This window comes from Syngnathus floridae, chromosome 21 (assembly GCF_059516105.1).
Source record: "Syngnathus floridae isolate MCC-2025c chromosome 21, RoL_Sflo_1.0, whole genome shotgun sequence".
In the NCBI taxonomy this organism is placed as follows: Eukaryota; Metazoa; Chordata; class Actinopteri; order Syngnathiformes; family Syngnathidae; genus Syngnathus; species Syngnathus floridae.
Genome location: NC_142433.1, coordinates 3121749 through 3137212, shown reverse-complemented (window position 1 = coordinate 3137212; position 15464 = coordinate 3121749). Strand labels below are relative to the sequence as shown.

General features: G+C 44.6%; 5 protein-coding genes across 9 annotated transcripts; 1 reads left to right on the top strand and 4 right to left on the bottom strand.

Moving 5' to 3' along the window:
• Nucleotides 1-472: 472 nt before the first annotated feature.
• LOC148379916 (free fatty acid receptor 3-like) lies at nucleotides 473-1719 on the bottom strand. Its single transcript, XM_088365320.1, has one exon. It carries the CDS (start codon nucleotides 1708-1710, stop codon nucleotides 826-828), a length of 885 nt encoding a protein of 294 aa, XP_088221446.1. The 5' UTR covers nucleotides 1711-1719; the 3' UTR covers nucleotides 473-825.
• A 456-nt stretch (nucleotides 1720-2175) lies between these two features.
• On the bottom strand, nucleotides 2176-3567 carry LOC148379915 (free fatty acid receptor 3). Its single transcript, XM_088365319.1, has one exon. It carries the CDS (start codon nucleotides 3200-3202, stop codon nucleotides 2201-2203), a length of 1002 nt encoding a protein of 333 aa, XP_088221445.1. The 5' UTR covers nucleotides 3203-3567; the 3' UTR covers nucleotides 2176-2200.
• A 125-nt stretch (nucleotides 3568-3692) lies between these two features.
• On the bottom strand, nucleotides 3693-6564 carry tekt2 (tektin 2). The gene is made up of 10 exons (XM_088365315.1): nucleotides 6421-6564; nucleotides 5625-5784; nucleotides 5422-5547; nucleotides 5146-5351; nucleotides 4941-5084; nucleotides 4767-4881; nucleotides 4595-4702; nucleotides 4395-4538; nucleotides 4251-4330; nucleotides 3693-4185 (listed from the first exon to the last, which is right to left on the bottom strand). The coding sequence occupies exons 1-10, from the start codon at nucleotides 6537-6539 to the stop codon at nucleotides 3984-3986; spliced, it is 1404 nt and encodes a 467-aa protein (XP_088221441.1). The 5' UTR covers nucleotides 6540-6564; the 3' UTR covers nucleotides 3693-3983.
• Nucleotides 6565-6668: 104 nt separating this feature from the next.
• Nucleotides 6669-10943, bottom strand: usf2 (upstream transcription factor 2, c-fos interacting). 2 transcript variants are annotated; one of them, XM_088365316.1, is made up of 12 exons: nucleotides 10890-10942; nucleotides 10307-10404; nucleotides 9547-9590; nucleotides 9319-9425; nucleotides 9138-9245; nucleotides 8823-8985; nucleotides 8642-8729; nucleotides 8361-8405; nucleotides 8014-8072; nucleotides 7863-7954; nucleotides 7667-7795; nucleotides 6669-7551 (listed from the first exon to the last, which is right to left on the bottom strand). In XM_088365316.1, the coding sequence occupies exons 1-12, from the start codon at nucleotides 10926-10928 to the stop codon at nucleotides 7462-7464; spliced, it is 1062 nt and encodes a 353-aa protein (XP_088221442.1). In that variant the 5' UTR covers nucleotides 10929-10942; the 3' UTR covers nucleotides 6669-7461. The 2 variants fall into 2 exon arrangements, with proteins under 2 accessions (XP_088221442.1, XP_088221444.1); XM_088365318.1 differs by lacking the exon at nucleotides 8361-8405 and having other exon boundaries at nucleotides 10890-10943.
• On the top strand, nucleotides 10408-15306 carry LOC148379912 (lamin-A-like). 4 transcript variants are annotated; one of them, XM_088365313.1, is made up of 13 exons: nucleotides 10408-10524; nucleotides 11791-12146; nucleotides 12699-12855; nucleotides 12916-13041; nucleotides 13118-13288; nucleotides 13345-13470; nucleotides 13543-13763; nucleotides 13839-14112; nucleotides 14217-14324; nucleotides 14397-14516; nucleotides 14579-14635; nucleotides 14762-14962; nucleotides 15034-15306. In XM_088365313.1, exons 2-13 carry the CDS (start codon nucleotides 11809-11811, stop codon nucleotides 15067-15069), a joined length of 1935 nt encoding a protein of 644 aa, XP_088221439.1. In that variant the 5' UTR covers nucleotides 10408-10524; nucleotides 11791-11808; the 3' UTR covers nucleotides 15070-15306. The 4 variants fall into 4 exon arrangements, with proteins under 4 accessions (XP_088221439.1, XP_088221438.1, XP_088221440.1 ...); XM_088365312.1 differs by lacking the exon at nucleotides 10408-10524 and adding an exon at nucleotides 11451-11654 and having other exon boundaries at nucleotides 11794-12146; XM_088365314.1 differs by lacking the exon at nucleotides 10408-10524 and adding an exon at nucleotides 11451-11654 and having other exon boundaries at nucleotides 14765-14962.
• Nucleotides 15307-15464: the final 158 nt, after the last annotated feature.

The window sequence follows — 15464 nt, the reverse complement described above, 5'->3', positions numbered from 1 at the left end:
GTATTGATTTCTGATGATGTGAGGTTTTAGGGCACTTCCAGTTTTGGGTGTGAAATTGAAGCGACGATTTCCAGAATAAGCCTAAGCACTCATCAAATGGGTCAGTTATATTTTAAAATTTGTATTTTATAGTGCTACAACAAAAATAGAACATAGCACGAGGCATAAATTGAAAAACAAAAACAAAAAACGGCTTGTCTATTTGGCATTCCCTGAAGTCATTTCACTGAATAACCAGGAGAGGGCGACAAATGTATTGCTTTCTATTGATAGTGAGGTTTTGAGACACTTTCATTTTTGGGCGTTTGAAATTGAAACATCAATTTCCAGCGTAAACCAAAGCATTCATCACGCCGGCTCAATTAGATTTTAAATGTTTATTTCTTTTGTATCAATTTTAAAAGTACAATCAAATAACCAATGGTTTTTCTATTTTTAATCTGTTGACAAATAAATAAATATCCAATGACTGAAAGAGACACGGACGGTATGGCCTGTGTAAATCAATTGAATTAAGATTAATAACAATAAACGTTGCAGAATTTGCATTGTTTCAAACAGTCCCATCATATTTAATTGCATTTGTGGCTTATATAACCTGCATAAAGATAGCAAACACCAGATATGTTGTTGGCTATGCTCTTTTTTCAAAGCAATAAAACTTAATATCGCACCACGGAGGAAATCCTATAGTAACAAAACTGCCCCATATGATATATGATTAAATTACATAATGAGCAAATCCCTCACTCGCAAAAACAAATGTAATTTCCTTTCAATTAGTTTCATAAAGATAATATTGTCCTCTCAAGTGGGAGAAGAAGGTCACCCACACCTTAGAATGTGCAGCTTGGCCACGACATTCTTTAAGCAGTGTTTTAGCATGCTCCGAACTGCAGCCGACGAGAAGTAAAAGATAAACGGATCCAGGCACGCATTGAGGGTGCTTGAGAGCAACGCTACGTTCCTCCACTCCTGGCTCTCTTGACGTGCATAGCCCACCACGTGGGAGACGTTGTAAGGCCCAAAGCAGACGGCAAACACCACCAGAGTGCCGAGGGCAAGTCCGATAGCCCGCAGCCTCCGCCGCCTGCTGATGTTAGGGAGACGTGACAAGATGAGGATGAAGTTGACGTAGCAGAAGCAGCAGATGAGAAAGGGGATGCAGAAGAGGACGAAGAAGAGCTCCAGACGGACTTTCAGTAGGATTTTCAGCTCGGATTCAGTGAAGTCCATGTAGCAGGTGGACGGGGGCTTGGCAGTTGCGTTTCCCCATTGGGCGTAAGGCATGATGTAGACGATGCTGAGGTTCAAGGAGGTCACCACCCAGAAGAGCACACAGGCCACCACGGCGTTGCGGGGCCTGCGGCACAGGGCGTACCTCAGGGGGTAGGCCACGCCCAAGTAGCGCTCCACACCCACGGCGGTGAGCAGCAAGGTGCTATTGTAGATGGTTGCGTAGAAGATGAAACCGGTAAAAGGACAAAGCGGGAAGGGCAACACCCAAGCCATATTGTCTGAAGCCTCCTTCATTTTAAAGGGCAGGAAAGCCAAGAAAATGAGGTCGGAAATGGTCAGGTTGAGGAGGAGGACGTCGATGGGCGCCGCCCGGGTGCGTACTTTGTGGCAGAAAGTGTAGAAGGCCAAGATGTTGGCCGGCACCCCCATGAGGAAGGTGAAGATGTAAACAGGTAGTAGAAGGTGGGACATGCCACTCTCGGACACATACTAGAGAAAAACAACATTCATATATTAATAATCTAACTGCCACCTGTGAATACGCTATAAATAAAAATAAAATGATGCCTACCTGAGGGCTGTCAGACATGATGCCTCAGTCTCTCCATCACTGTGCAACTGTCTGTTGCTACTGTCTCAGTCTCACAAATCATAAAAAGTATATATCTCCTATCTCACCTCCACTGGCGGAAATTTAATAAGCTTCGGGACACAATATTTGTCGCTCAGACTATCCAAACATCATCACCCGGCAACCGTTGGTAAGCTCACACTGTTCTATGGAAATTTGCCGTAATCATTCAGGGTCAGAGGTCTCGTGATGCATCATTCAAATATGATGAATGGATGCTTTTATTTTGCGGCAATAAAGGGGCCCGACATGAGTCAATAAAGTACCTTGAAAATCTCAAATATATCTCAAGCCTTGTCTTCTAATGAGGAACTAGTTGTCATGGTAACCTCATTCCCGACTCGGTTTCTGCACGTCCGCCCCGGCTCGGCTCCCCTCGGTAATTGTAGCCGGTGACCGAATATTAGCCGCGGTGTTTGGAGAGGTGCAACGATGTCGAAAGCCTTCGGTCCGACTCAATCTGCTTTGTCCTCCGCAAATCCTTCCCACCGTCCCCCTCGAGGTGGCCGACGACAACATCAGCATGACGACGGGCTCCAGGAACACGTTACAGGAGCTTGTCAACATGGCGTACGTTCTCCACTTGACGTTTTCCCCCGTCACGAAGCCCACCACGTGCGAGGCGTTGTAGGGAGCGTAGCACACCACGAACACAGCCAACGTGGACAGCGCCACCGCTAGGACTCGTCTTTTCCCTACAGGCCTTAAGTTGGAGTGCCACACCAGGGTGACGCAACGCAGCGTGCAGAAGGAGGACACCGCTAGCGGGAGCAGGAACAGAACCACGGCCATCTCCAGACGGAGCGGCAGGAGCACGGCGAGCTGGGAGGCGTTGAAATGGTCGTAGCACGCCAAAGTGTCATCCTTGGCTGAGACAAAGTTGGCGCCGCCTTCTGCTACCAGCCCGACGCCGAGGTGAAGCAGCACCAAGGCCCACAAGGCCGCGCTGATGAAGCACGAGAGTCGTGCTCGGCGATAGCGCTTGTAGACGAGAGGGAAAGCGATGCTGAGGTAGCGTCCCATCGTCACGGCCGTGATGAACAGACAGCTTCCGTAGAGCGACGCAAAAAGGAAGAAGCTATAAACCGGGCACACAGGAGCCGGGAACCGCCAGTCTTGAAGCAAAGTCTCCAAAGCCTTGACGGGCAACCAAGCTACCAGAACCAGGTTGGCCAGGCAGAGGTTGAGGGCGTAGACCACGTTGGGCGTGGCGCCGCGCTTGCGGGCTTTACGTACGTACACGAACAGAACAAGCAAGTTGGCGGGAAGGCCCAGGATAAAAGTGAAGGAGTAGACGAAAAGGGCCACGCAATCCTTGACGGCCACGTGCATCGTGGAGAAGCTTGGGACGACACGGCTGAGAGAAAAAAGAAAAACGTGCCATTGGTCCTCTCAAAAACATGTCCCCATTTTGAATGGGGAGGTTGTGGAGTGAGTGTCCTCACTGAGGTACATGTCATACACTCCATGATGGGCGTGAGATACCAATCAGAAGATGCACGCACTCATGCAGAAGTATCAGACATTTAGCTGGACATAATTGCCCTCTCGCTGAAGGGAAAAACAACTAAGTGAAATGATTCAGAATAATCGAGGGTCGCATAGGAGCAGTAAAAGGAGCAGCGGCGGGAAGTTTGGAAGGTAGTGATGGCGAGGATAGGGATGACTTGTTTGGATCATGAGGGATCACCTGGTTTTATGGTCGAGTAAATGGTTCGTGAAAAAAAAAAGGAGTGTGACAAGCGTGGGCTGAAATAAATGGAGCAGAAATGAGTTGTTGTGGAAAGCTGAAAAAGTTCGACTAAATCATGAGGTCCATACTTTCTTCATTTCTGCTTTTAAAGAGAATAATACTCAGCGTGGTTTTCATTTACAATGTTTCTTCCTCTTCCTGCATATATAAGTATATACGTGGGAGTCACATCTTCATGCCGTAAACAGCGTCAGATGGTCAAACATTACGACTAAACCAAACAAAGCCATAAAAGGAACCACCTTAACGCAAACGTGAGCACACATAGCAGAAAAATCTCCCGAACACACTAAGTCATCTCGAATAAATTGGTCCTATATGATATAAAAATGAAATATTTATAGATGAGTAGAATCATTATCAGGCTTCGAGATGCCTGTCGCTCCTCCCGCTGGAGCTAGTGAGTAAAAGTAGCGGTACCGGAGTGTCGTCGCCGTATAATATCGGGATGAGTCGGTTTCGGATGTTGATGCAACGTTCCTCCAGACACAAAGACGCCCGTTTTCTGGCGTGATCTTGCATCATTTTGTTGTGATGAAGCTTCAGTCTCTGTAACGAGTGCCTGGAAGAGAAGAAAATGGAGGTCATTCCAAAATAGCGTCAGGTGTGAATATATTTTAAACTCACTGAGCTTCAGCTAGCTTTTCCTTCAGAATAGCAATGGTAACTTGGAGCTTATTGACTTCATCAACAAGGCAACGTTGAGCCTGGAGATAGAAAGGAAAGGTCAGAGAAGAATAGTATGTTGCTTGAGATGTTCTTCAGGTCCACCTCGTCTCTGCAGAGGTCCATGCCGGGTCGGGAGGTTCTGTTCTCAAGTCTGGTGTGAGCCAGCTTCAGCGGAGCCGTTTTTGCCTTTAGGTCGGCATCCAATTTGAATATGTCGCTCTCCATCTCGGCGATCTCGTTTTCAGTCTGCAAGAAGATAGGTTTTTAAAAAGAGTTTCACGATGTGTGTGGTGTAAACGCACGGTTTTTAGTTGCCACTCAAGCTCGCGACAAGCTTGTTGCTCTTGATGGTTGCGTTTACGTAGAGCGAAGTCCGTGGCTCTCTGCTGGAGCTTCAAGTCGTTTTGCAGCTAGAGGAATTGAAAAGGTTAGAACGAGAAACCTAAATGTTGCTTCAGAGGAGAGTTTTGGTACTTTGACTCTGGTGAGACTCATGTTCTCCCTCAGCTCCTCGGACATCTGCATGGCTTCATGGGCCCGGGCCAAGTTCAAGCGGGTGAATTGAATCCACTCGTGTGGTGTGCACGAACTGCAATAAGAAATTAATTTATGATTTTTTTTGTGCATAAAAAAAAGACTGATGTTTACCCGGCAGGTATTCGAGTAGGATCAGGCTTGAGGGAGATCTGGGATGACGCTATTGTAAGTTCCAGACAGGTATTATCGATCTCCAGCGTTTCCACCTTGTTCTGGAGGTCACCAGTGAGCTTCTGTCGAATCTTCTGCAAAATACTAAAAAGTCACAATGTGAATTAGTGACCGAAACTCCAAGTCGAATCACTGTTAATCTTACCAGAGTTGTTCGAACGCTTGATCAATAAGCTGCTGTAGGGCTTGCTGCAGTTTTTCGATAACATGCACTTCTTTTTTTAACTCCTTTTCCACGGGGTCGTTGACCAACTCAAATCCTTCCCGTCCCTCCCTTAAGGTCAGGCTCTCCATGCTGACCTCGAGGGGAACAGCCGTGGCGGCCAAAGTCTCCTCGGTCCGGGTTTTCGACTTCCGTGACATACATATATTATATGTAACCCTTTGAAATAGTAAATGAGTTATATTTGTTCGACATTACCAGAGTCAGTGCTTGAATCTCCTCATCGACTTTCTTAGCGCAGATTATGAGCTGATCCTTGCACCTTGTGACCTCGCAGACCCGGTCCTTCAACATTCTGGAGGTGTCACTTTCATCCCAGTTTGTCTGTGGAGTAATAGTGAAGGATGATAATTGGAAATAACAGCCAAAGTTCATTTTAAGGGAATGAAACGAGGACCCACCGTACAGGTAGTGACATTGCGGAGTGACCTGCTCGCTTGGCGGATGACACCGGAAGCATAGCGCTCAATTTCTGCAGTGGCAGATAGTTGCTGGTTGTTGTTGCACCATTCTGGTACGCCGTAGTGCACCATGGGCTTCTCGGGATGTTTGGTCTTTGGACTGAGTCATTGATAATCAAAGAGTTAGTCATCTGGGATGTGTCAGAACCCCCCCCCCCCCCCCAAATAAAAATAAATAAATAATAATCATCATAATAATGGTGATGCTAAATATTTTTAAGCTAGTAATTTGCTGTATCAATGGAATCTAAATTAAATAAATTAATGACGAATCTGCGGATCTTGGTCGAAAGCTAGTATTACATTATTTAGTCTCATGATTCACGTTACACGTTTCAAATCCACTTTAATACAAAAGTTACAAATATTTACTTGTGTGCTTTTTAAAATGTAAATAAAAGTAGAAATTTTAACTTTGTACAGAAACTCGATGTTCGATATTCTTTGGACGAAAATGCGCGAATTTGATAACACACAAATTGTTGAATAAATAAACATTGCACATATATTCATCCGTAAAAGCGAATTAAAATTGAATAATCCCTTTTGTAACACAAATTGCAATGAATCAGACTGCAAACTTGGAGATTTGGCCATCACCGTTCATATTAGCATAACCCGAAACTTGCATTTTTCTAAATATAATTTGTGCATTTCAGTTATATTTATCTCTAACGTCTTTATCATTTCTAAATGTTCAAAATGAATATTTTTTTTTTTGCTTAAAATGACTCACATTCGCTCCATTATGTTCAGCTCGTTGGCGCGTGCTGGTTGTTGCTGCATGGTTTCCATAGCAACAGTCCGTTCGTCTCCAGGTGACGACACAAACTTGACTGAAAACACGTCACGCATACTTCCTGCAAAAAGCACGCAACTTAACTACATTTAGGGGATTTAATATAATGTAATGTCAAACAGTGCAAAACATTGTAGAATTAAATTTCTATGCAGTTTTGACAAAACCTCCATGACAATCCCAAATACCATTTCATTCATGCTCATTGTTTTATTGCCTTCAATTAGCCGCATAGGTCCCAAACATTTCTGCGTAATTGATTAGTGGGGGAGCAACACAAACAAAAATGCCCGAGGCAGGTCTCCAAATGAGCCCCCACATTCATTAACCTTAGTGACACAAAGGAAACTCAACTAACCTACCTTATGCGATGCACAATAAAATGGATCTGTTCATAGCACCCGGAAACAAAAGGATTCAAAAAATAAAATCTATATGTAAAATCTGGAAACCAGATGCCAGTGCACTTACCCCAATTACCTGAGCTAGATGTCTTGCGCTAAAATAAAAACCAACACCGTCAAAACTATTTCACTGATTAACTGCCTGAAAAGAATAATTAAGTGTGCTGTCTGTGGACAAAGTTGATAAATTAAGTGAGTGGTACTTCCTATTCATTTGGTAGCGTAATAAAAATAACAAATACACCAAAAAGGGTGAGTTAGGAGGTGTGGCAGGATTATAAATTACAGTAAAATAAAGCTTTGTGCAAGTGTGGTGGAGCGCCGAGGTCGTTCTCCTTGAAGCAGAGGTGGTGGGGGGGCGGGGGGGGTTTCACTGGGCTCTTCAGCAAATGTCAGCCAATGGCCAGCAGCATATGGAGGGAGACATTGTCTATCAGTGGTCCTTCCACTGGCCCACTTTTGTGTTCAATGGGATCGAGATGGAAGTAATCACCCATGGTTATTCCGTTCCTGTATAGTTCAGGTGAGTGGGAAAAACGCATGTTTACGACTCGACAGGTGTCCGCTCCGTTTATCACTGGGCTGTTGAGTCTCCGTTGAGTTCGACGCCGTGCTGCTGGAGCTGCGCTCGAAGCAGCGCGTTGTCGCTCTTGAGTTCCTCGAGCTGGAAAAGGCAGAGAGGACCATTCTGAATACAGTGTAAACCTTGACTGAAAAAAATTGTTGAAGCAAAATAAATATATTTAAGGGGTGCTGTTCGGTGACGTGTTTTTGTTAACCTGCTGTCGAAGCAGTTCGTTGTCCAGCTCGATTCGCTCCACTTCTTTGCAGCTCTCCTGCAATCGTTGGTTATTCTGACGCAACTCTCTGATGTAATCGCAAGCTTTGGACAGGATGCCTCCTTTACTCTAATAATGAGGCAGATGGAAATATTAATCATATGCGGTGTCCCGAGAGTTTTTTTGCACAACTTACAGCTCCAGTTCTATTGTCTATGTTACAGTCAGGGATGATTTTTGAAAGTGTGACGATCCAGTTGTTAATCTTGTCTCTTCTTCTTCTCTCCACTGAAAGAAGGGAATTGTTAATTAAATTATTGGAATATAATAAAAATATATTTACATACCCTCATTGTGTTGCGCTCTTCTTCTTTCATCCCTTGGTGCTCGTGGACCGTCCACCTTCCTGTAAGGACACACATTTTTCTTGTAGCTCCAAGCAAAATTAACGACAGCTAATTCTAAAAGTACATTTATATCCAAGTTAATTTTAGGAGAGACTTTTCCCCCCCCATCAGTCAGGCAAAATTATGACACTATGATTATTACATTATGACGTTTATGCTGAGCACCTCAGGGACAAACACATCACACCTCACAGGACGATTACAGTATTGTGTTGATTTGTAAACAACGGGGGTGACACTGAGGGAGGGGGTCGCAGCATTGGTTCGAATGTGAAAGTTCTCCTCACCAGTTTGTGCTGCCATGCTGCAACATCTCGCTTTCACCAACGTCTCTGGGGATGGCAGGTAAGTAGGACACAGTGTGGTTTTCAGATTTTTGATCATTTAATAAGGAACGCTATTGTTCCGCTGTTGCACTTTGGGATTTTTTTTTATTTTTGGGAACAAAATAAAACTTCATGGGGCGTTTGATTGAAATCATTTTCAAATGTAGGACTCAGAACGGCTTTGTGTAGAAGAGGGAGTTGTTGTTGTTTTTTTTCCATGTAAAGAGACATCATGTACTCACCCTGGGTAAGTGTGTGTGCGCGGCGCGATGGTCCGCTGAGTTGCCGACTGCAGCACATCAGGAGGGGTCATCATTACGTAGAACTGACCTGGACGCAAGCAATAAAAGCTTCATTATTATTATTAATCGACATTTATTATTCTGTTTGAAGACCATATAAAGTGAAAGTATGTAAACAAACCTGCCCCCTGTGTGATTGTGGGTTCAGAGGTGGTTTGCACCGACACGGCTGTGGCTGTCCCGTCGCTGACAGCGGTGGCGGGAAAGTAGGCGAAACGTGTCTCTCCTCCCACCGTCTCCCCGACAGGACTGCCCCCGTTACTGAAAGGGTTCTGGATCACAGCCTGGATGATAAAGAATGAATCCATCAAAAAAATTACTTCAATCTCTGAGCCCTGTTGAAACCACAACTGAGTGAACATCATCTTATGTTTTGCTTTGTTCTTGAAATCAAATTAAAATGTAAATTCACAGTAATACTTCCATGTTCACGTACCTGAGGTGCTCCTGCAAATGCTGCGGCGGAGACGACGCTAACAGCAGCAGTGGCGTCGGAGGATGTGTCGATGTTGTCGTCTGTCACTTGGACGACCCGATAGGTCACCTTGAGAGAGAGCAGGAACAGTGTTGGAATCATACTAGAAAGAAAACAACACCCAATTAAAAAAAGTCTTTACCTGCCCGCCACTACTGTCTGTGCGGAACTGGTACTGGACATTGTGGTCAGAGAACGCAGCCTGTTGGACAGCAGAAATGGTCCCAGCTGACTGATCCTCTACTTCTCCTGTAAATAAAGCAAACCAAAATTGGGCACATATGAGTCAGTTAAATATTGCACGTCCATATGTCACATAATAGAAAATATTAGAACATAACAAATATTCTGCTTGAAATAAATATCATACCTTCCTGTAACTGCTCAATGTCGTCGGATTCCTGTTTGTCGTGACTGCAAAAAAAGTGAAAAAGTTATTTTCTCTAAAGAATAACGTAAATCTCGAAACTAGCATCAATAGCTACAATTAAAGTTGATCAAAGGTTGTTACAGGTGAGCGGCGCCACCGTGTGGTCACATAAACAAACTACATGTTAAGATAAAAAATAATAAAGTACAGCGCCGAACTGCATTATAGTGCTATAAAATTAAGTAAAATAAAACAAATGTAACTTAAAATGTAAAATCTGAATACATGATAAAGGCTAACTAAACGTTGAGTTTGAGTCTGAAGTTCGAACTGGTACGTCTTCTTGAAATGACCTTAATACCTCCAAAACTATGCTAGTTCTGGCCTACTTAAGTACTTATAATCTCCAAAAACGTACACCCGGTAAAGTTAAACGCAATGCTGGCAAGAAAAAAAAGATAAATAAAACCATGCTTAAGTTGTTGCCTCGTTTTGACGTCTTGCAGTAGCCGCAATGTTACACAGTTGCTAAATTCAAAAATAGGGCAAAAATCAATTCAATGATCGCTTGGGTGTATAAATGAAACATTGCCGAAGCATGAAATAGTCGTAAAACAACTCTGATAGAAAGCAAGTAAAAGTGTCAAACAGCTAAAAGATAGAAAGAAAAGCGTTTGCAAAGAGTCTAAACTATGGCGGCCTTGCTCGGACGAAGCCTGGCGGGCCGAACGAGAGAAACGGCTGACGGGCCGAAGCTCACCTCGCCGAGCTGTCCACACTCTGCTCCAGCATATCCATGAAGGCTCGGTCAGCGTGGGAACGAGCGATGGCAACAACACGGATCCGCCGAGATGGAGGCTTGTGATCACGGGGACAAACACACGGGTCATGTGAGGCAGACAGGCCAGGACACGTGAGGCGGCGAGCGGCCACGGGAGCTAAAATGGAGGCTTCCGCTTCGTCTCCACGGCTGCTTGTGTAAGCGTGCGGCTAAACCTCGCTTGTTTTCGAGCCGACACGACACAGATGCGCCGAATATTGAACGGGGCCTTTATGACAACTTTTCGGCTGTTAAAGTTTTTTTTAAAAAGCGTTGTTTGTGTAGGTTTTTTAATTCGATTCCCGTTTTTGCGACACTGAGCCGCCGCAAAGTAGCTTTACGTGCTTAATAAAACAAGGAGTGGACTACTTTTTCACATTTATCTTCAATATCATATGTGTGTGCGAGATTATTATTTGTATTTTATTTTGTCCCCAGCGTAATAATTTTACCATCAAGATTGTCTAATATCTCTCTATTATGCCAAATATTTGACATTACTACAAAGTGGAAGACTACTCACTGTGATCCAACACGGGTTTTCCCTCAGACCATACGTCATAAAGCCAGATGACGTCACTGTTTCGCTTGAAAGCATTAAAAAAATTCAAAGGCAAAGCAAAAAACAAAAGTAGATTATTAATGACAACAATTGGCGCAGTAACAAAAGATTTAAAGGTATTAAAAACATGCGGGTTTTTTCAGTTTGCATAAATCTAACAATTCAGGAATTCATAGACCAGTGAATGACTTGCAGTGATTACCTCAAAAGGTCGTGCAAAAAAAAAATTTACACAGATCCCACATCACTCATGATTTAGTGGCACAAACTAGGTTAACTTTGAGATAATCGTGGTTAAACCACCCACTCAGTGACAGTAAGAATGCGTTTTGAAAGATTGCTCGGAAATGATTGAAGAAAACCTGTAATTGATGTAATTGAATGTTTGAAAGGAACGTCTACTGATTTGTGCCCAGCAACCTCAGCCATTTTTGGGCCCGATGCAGAAATTTGATATTTTAACAAAAAGAAAATGAACACCAATCACAAGGAATAGCTAGAGAGGGTGACTCATTTGTTCAGACCGCAGACCAGAAAGAGAGATGGAGAGGAACAACCACCCTGAGGGACTGCCAAACTTTTTAGGCCAACCTCTCCTCTCCACCCCTCCCACCTCATTCTTTCCTATGGGCACTTGGTTATATTCATTCAGTATACACATAGCAACAGGCTGAACGGGACCTTAGGATCCATCCGTTGCAAAGTTTCTTTGAACCATTGCAAAGGGTGAGTTTTTTTATTTTTTCTATGTGTATTTACAAAGGAACCTTTGTTTGACTTTGAAGAAACCTCTATGAAGTTTCTTTGATACCGGCATGTGGCATTTGGTGTAATGCATGACACTGAGTCTTTCCTGGATCAGCAGAAGCAAGCTCGAGAGATGGCGACCCCAAAAAACACTCCTCGAGGTGCAAACAACGCCCTCTCCCCCAACCGCATCACACGTCTCCAGGAGAAGAAAGATCTCAGCAACCTCAACGACCGTCTGGCCGTTTACATCGACAAGGTGCGGTCCCTGGAAGTGGAGAACGCCGGCTTGCGTTTGCGCATCACTGAATCCGAAACAGAAGTGTCCCGGGAGCTGACGGGCCTTAAGGCCGCTTACGAGACGGAGCTGGCGGATGCCCGTAAGACTCTGGACTCGGTGGCCAAAGAGCGTGCACGTCTGCAGCTGGAGGTGGGCAAGCTGAGGGAGGAATTCAAGGAGCTGAAAGCAAGGTGAGGCCCGGCCATTTTATCAAAACTATGCCAACAACAAAATGGATGCTGGATATTAATGCTGACATTTGCTGCTGGGGCCACACCCCAAGGAAAATCCTCCTCGTGACTAATTGCAGCTCAACATTGGACTTCCATTTAACCATCCCATAGTCGCACATCAATGGCCTGATGACTAAGTTCTTCCCCGTTCCCCCCCACTTCCTCCTCCCCCTCCACATCCTCCAGAGTAATAACACACTCACGATACGTGGCAGTGGTTCTTCTACTCTTCCATAAATATTGTCTTGATGGCTCCAGTGTGTTTGGCACGGACAGGCTGTTGCCATGGTAGCATCGCAACCAAACACCAAAAGCTGTGGTTTGTGGCTAGATGGAGAAGACTGGAAACATTGTAGCTTAAAAGTCATGTGGAAACATAAAAGTAGATCCCCGTCCGCCCCCTCCGAGAAAATTCTTCTCAAAATAGCACATTTGACTGCGTCGAGGGTTTCCATGAGGTCTCGTCCCATTTAATTGTCCATCCATTTTCCATATTATCTGTCATCTCAGGAACACGAAGAAAGAATCCGATCTGGCAGGAGCGCTGCAGAGGCTCAAAGACTTGGAGGCCTTGCTGAACTCCAAGGACGCGTCTTTGACGACAGCGTTAGGAGAAAAGCGTAGCCTCGAGACAGAAAACCGAGATCTGAAGACGCAGGTTGCCAAGGTGAATCAAATCACGATTAAATGACTGTGATGATTGTGTTAAAGTTCTTGCCACGTTTAGCTCGACACCAGCTTGGGAGATGCCCGAAAGCAGCTGCAGGATGAGATGCTCAGGAGGGTGGATGGAGAGAATCGCATTCAAACCCTTAAAGAGGAGCTGGAGTTTCAAAAGAACCTGCATTCCGAGGTCGGACACGATTATCATCACTATCGCTTATTTAATTAATGAAAATAAAGATGAGTCATTCTCACGTCTCACGTAGGAGTTACGCGAGGTCAAACGTCGGCACGAGTCTCGCGTGGTGGAGTTGGAAAACGGCCGCCAGGAAGATTATGAAAGCAAACTGGCCGACGCCTTGATGGAGATGCGAAGCCAGCATGAACTTCAAATTAAACTCTACAAAGAGGAGATTGAGAAGACCTACAACTCCAAGGTAAATTACTAGAAAATATCACCCGAACTCTTCTTTACCTTCTACTATGGGTTCAGCTGGAAGGCGCTCGCCAGTCAGCGGACCGAAGCAGCCACCTGGTGGGCGCGGCGCACGAGGAGCTCCAGCAGACCCGGATCCGACTGGAGTCCGTGTCATCTCAATTAAGCCAGCTTCAAAAACAGGTAACCATTAATCATTTGGACCTTAGAATCTGTCTCAGCTGGAGAAGTTTAAAAAGTCTGTGTTGACACTAGCTTGCAGCCCGTGATCAAAAAGTGAAAGATCTAGAGGAGGCTCTGTCTAGAGAGAGGGACACCATGCGTCGTCTTCTCGGGGAGAAAGACCGAGAAATGGCCGATATTAGGCAGCGGATGCAGCAGCAGCTGGATGAGTATCAGGAGCTAATGGATGTCAAGCTAGCGCTGGATATGGAGATAAGTGCCTACAGGAAGTTGCTTGAAGGCGAGGAGGAGAGGTATGTGTGCACAACTTACAAACATACCACAAGTTCTCCTGTCATAGCAATTAATGTCTCCACGTTTGTCCGCAGGCTACGCCTTTCCCCGAGTCCACCGCCGACAAGGATGGCAGGAAGTCGTTCCTCGACCACGTCGGTTCATTCCCGATCCTTCAACTGCAGCGCTCACAACTCCAGCGGGAAGAGGAAGCGTCCCACCGACACGGACAGCGAGGCTTCGAGCTTCGCCGGAAGCGCTGTGGCTCGTACTCGCATCACCCAGCAGGCCTCTGCTAGCGGGCGGGTCACCGTGGATGAGGTGGACCAGGATGGCAAATATGTCCGACTCAGCAATAAAGCAGATGAGGTCAGTGGAGGTGTCACAGTGGAACATCTCACATCTTATTAAATTTGCACATTTTCTAGTAATGACTAACCTGTTGAGATCAATTTCAACTGGACTCTTATTAGGATCAGAATTTGGGGAACTGGCAGGTGAAGCGCCAGGTTGGATCTTCTGCTCCCATTGCATTCAAGTTTCCCGCAAAGTTCATCTTGAAGGCCGGCCAGCGAGTCACGGTAATCCATCTTATCTGGAAGATCTCAGATACAAGGTGCTCAATGTTTCAATGACCTTCACATGCTGCTCAGATCTGGGCAGCTGGCGCTGGGGGAAACCACAATCCTCCCTCTGATCTAGTCTGGAAGACACAGGCCAACTGGGGAACCGGAGACCAGTTCCAGACGACCTTGATCAACGCGAACGGAGAGGTGACACATCTTTCTAACAACAAACAGCAATTTTTCTTTTTTGACGTCCATTTCTCTTCCAGGAAATGGCGATGAGGAAAGTCACTCGCACACATTTGGAAGATGATGATGACGACATGGTAATATTATAAAAATATAAATACAATAAAATGGGAATTTTGGAACGCAATCATGACCATTGTTGCATTTTTTTTTTTGTGTTGGTCAATAATTTGAAAAAAGTCAAGAGTTTGTTGTTTCCGTAGCAGGTTGCTCACAGCACCTGCGGGGACAGCGAGTACAATCTTCGTAGTCGTACAGTTATGTGCGGCTCCTGTGGATTCTCCCCGGACAAGCCCAACAACGGCAGCTCCATGTCTACGGTTTCCCGCTCCTACCGTACTGGTGGCATCTCAGAGGGGTTGCTGCCTCATTCCTACGTGTTCAATAGTAGCACACCTCGCAAGGTAAGACCACTAAAAGGAAACAGACAAAAGTGATGCAAACATAATGCTACTTGTTATTTTATTTTTTTCAGAGTGGAATCCGAACTGAGACCTGTCCAATAATGTGATTCCCTGGTCTTCATTTTCCATGCCAATCAATTTATATATTTAGTTTACTTTTATATATATAATTTTTTACGACATGCTTATGGTTAGCCACCAGGCAATAAAATATGAACTATTGTTTCATAATAAATTTGAATTTCAAAAAATTACTTTTTATATAAGGTAGTTTAGTGACTTTTTTCATAGCTTTTTTGAATAAAATCTACTCCGGCCTGTTGTGAAATTTTCTTTGATTGAAATAAAGTTGTTCTTATTCAAAATGTATTAAATTCGTCTTTCTTTTTGTGTTGTATAAAAATTGCATTGATTTATATTGATTTCTCCCAGCTCTCAAAAACGGAACTCCAAACTTTTATATTGAAATTTGAACCACTGTAGCTATTAACTTTTATTTTGA